The sequence below is a fragment of the Pterocles gutturalis genome, unplaced genomic scaffold (assembly GCF_000699245.1).
Source record: "Pterocles gutturalis isolate BGI_N339 unplaced genomic scaffold, ASM69924v1 scaffold4110, whole genome shotgun sequence".
In the NCBI taxonomy this organism is placed as follows: Eukaryota; Metazoa; Chordata; class Aves; order Pterocliformes; family Pteroclidae; genus Pterocles; species Pterocles gutturalis.
In genome coordinates this window covers 10,585-12,130 of record NW_010137977.1, presented here as the reverse complement: position 1 = coordinate 12,130, position 1,546 = coordinate 10,585, and the positions used below count along the sequence as shown (strand labels likewise).

Genomic DNA, 1,546 nt, shown 5'->3' with positions numbered 1-1,546 from the left:
AAAGAGAAGATACAATTAGGACATTGAGGTTCCTCTGGAAAATATTCCTATTAAAACTATAGCTCCATGTGAATCTCCATGTATTTTAGTACAAACCCAGCATACCCGTTCTCCATCGAAATCTCCATACAAGTCCAACTGACAAATACCAGGGCTTTTCCTAGACAGTAACTGCAAAACTGATCTGTAATCGTACAGACTACTTTCAGCATCAGGACGTAATTTAAAACATCCTCAGCCACAGCTAAGTCATTTATAAATTCTAACAACTCATCTTCCAGCTGTTTGAAATTTTAATTCTGTGATTTGATAGTTTACTTATATACTGTACTGACTGAAAGCCTAGCTACCATTAAAGCAGAACACCCACAATCAGAAAAAAAAAAAATGCAATGCACTGAGCTTAAAACCTCAAGCAAACATTAAACCACCAGTATAGCATTATGAGATGGATATATGAGACTGCAGCTCTCCTTATTCTGAAAGGGATGGTTTACTTTGCAGGGATAAAACCACTTCACACTGACAGCCACCATTCACAGAGTACAGGCTGAAATTCCAGAAATTAAATGCCCCAAGTCCAGTTGCTCAACTAAACCACAGCTCTATAGTGACACCAATCGACAGAGACACTTTAATATTTTACTTTTCTAATAACCAACTTCTTAAAGTAAACGACAGCTTGTTTCCCCCGTATCATGTCATTAGATTACAGGACAGAATTCAGCTCCAAAAATGAGTACACAAAAATAATTTAGCAAAAAAATTGTCAGTCTTTTCTTTATAGCTTAGAATTTGAGAACTGGATTGTGAACTTTCTGACATGAAAACCGGAAGAAAATTTAAGCTTGAGAACAAGTATGCTGGAGACAGATTATATTATCTCCCAATGAAAAGAACTAAGCAATTGCTTACCCCAACTTTGAAAATCCCAGTGAAGCTCTAGATAGAAGTCACCTAGCTGAGATGAAAGAATATATTAACATGCTTTTTACACAAAAACTGTAAAATTTGCTGAAAGACAGTCAGAAGTTGCGTTTTGACATAGAAAACTTCTTCTCTAATGTTAGTATTTGAATTTATACTGAACTTAAAACACTTCACTGGAGTAGAATCAATAACAACAGAACTAAGTAATGCATTTGAACTACCCATTTTTAATGAATTCTTGGAAATAATAATTTACACAGCTCAGCTATTAAGCTGTGGATTGTAAAAGATTTATTCTAAATATGTGTTATTAAAAAAAAATATATGGAGCACTTTGCTTGCTTTGAATGACCACATCCAATCACATGGAACTAAATTAACGAGTCCAGGTTCAGCTGGCAGTATTAACATACACAAATTTCAATTAATCCTCTGGAAATACGCTGAAGTACTTCTATAAAAATTCCTCTCCCTCCATAAATACACGCAACTAACTTCCTTTAAACTGTATGCAAAGTAAAAGCAAAGTAAGGGGTGACCTGACCAAAATGAGCAACTGTTGATAACACATTAAAGGCAGCCACAGAACTCCACTCCAGTCAAGACGAAAAATCTG

At 35.2% G+C, this 1,546-nt stretch overlaps 1 protein-coding gene across 1 annotated transcript in view; it reads right to left on the bottom strand.

Annotated features, from left to right (window-relative positions):
- ANKRD13C (ankyrin repeat domain 13C) overlaps window positions 1-1,546 on the bottom strand; it is a 17,279-nt gene that overhangs the window by 8,474 nt on the left and 7,259 nt on the right. Inside the window, 1 exon segment of the mRNA XM_010082784.1 lies at window positions 917-961. Within this exon segment, the coding sequence (XP_010081086.1) occupies window positions 917-961 (45 nt within the window).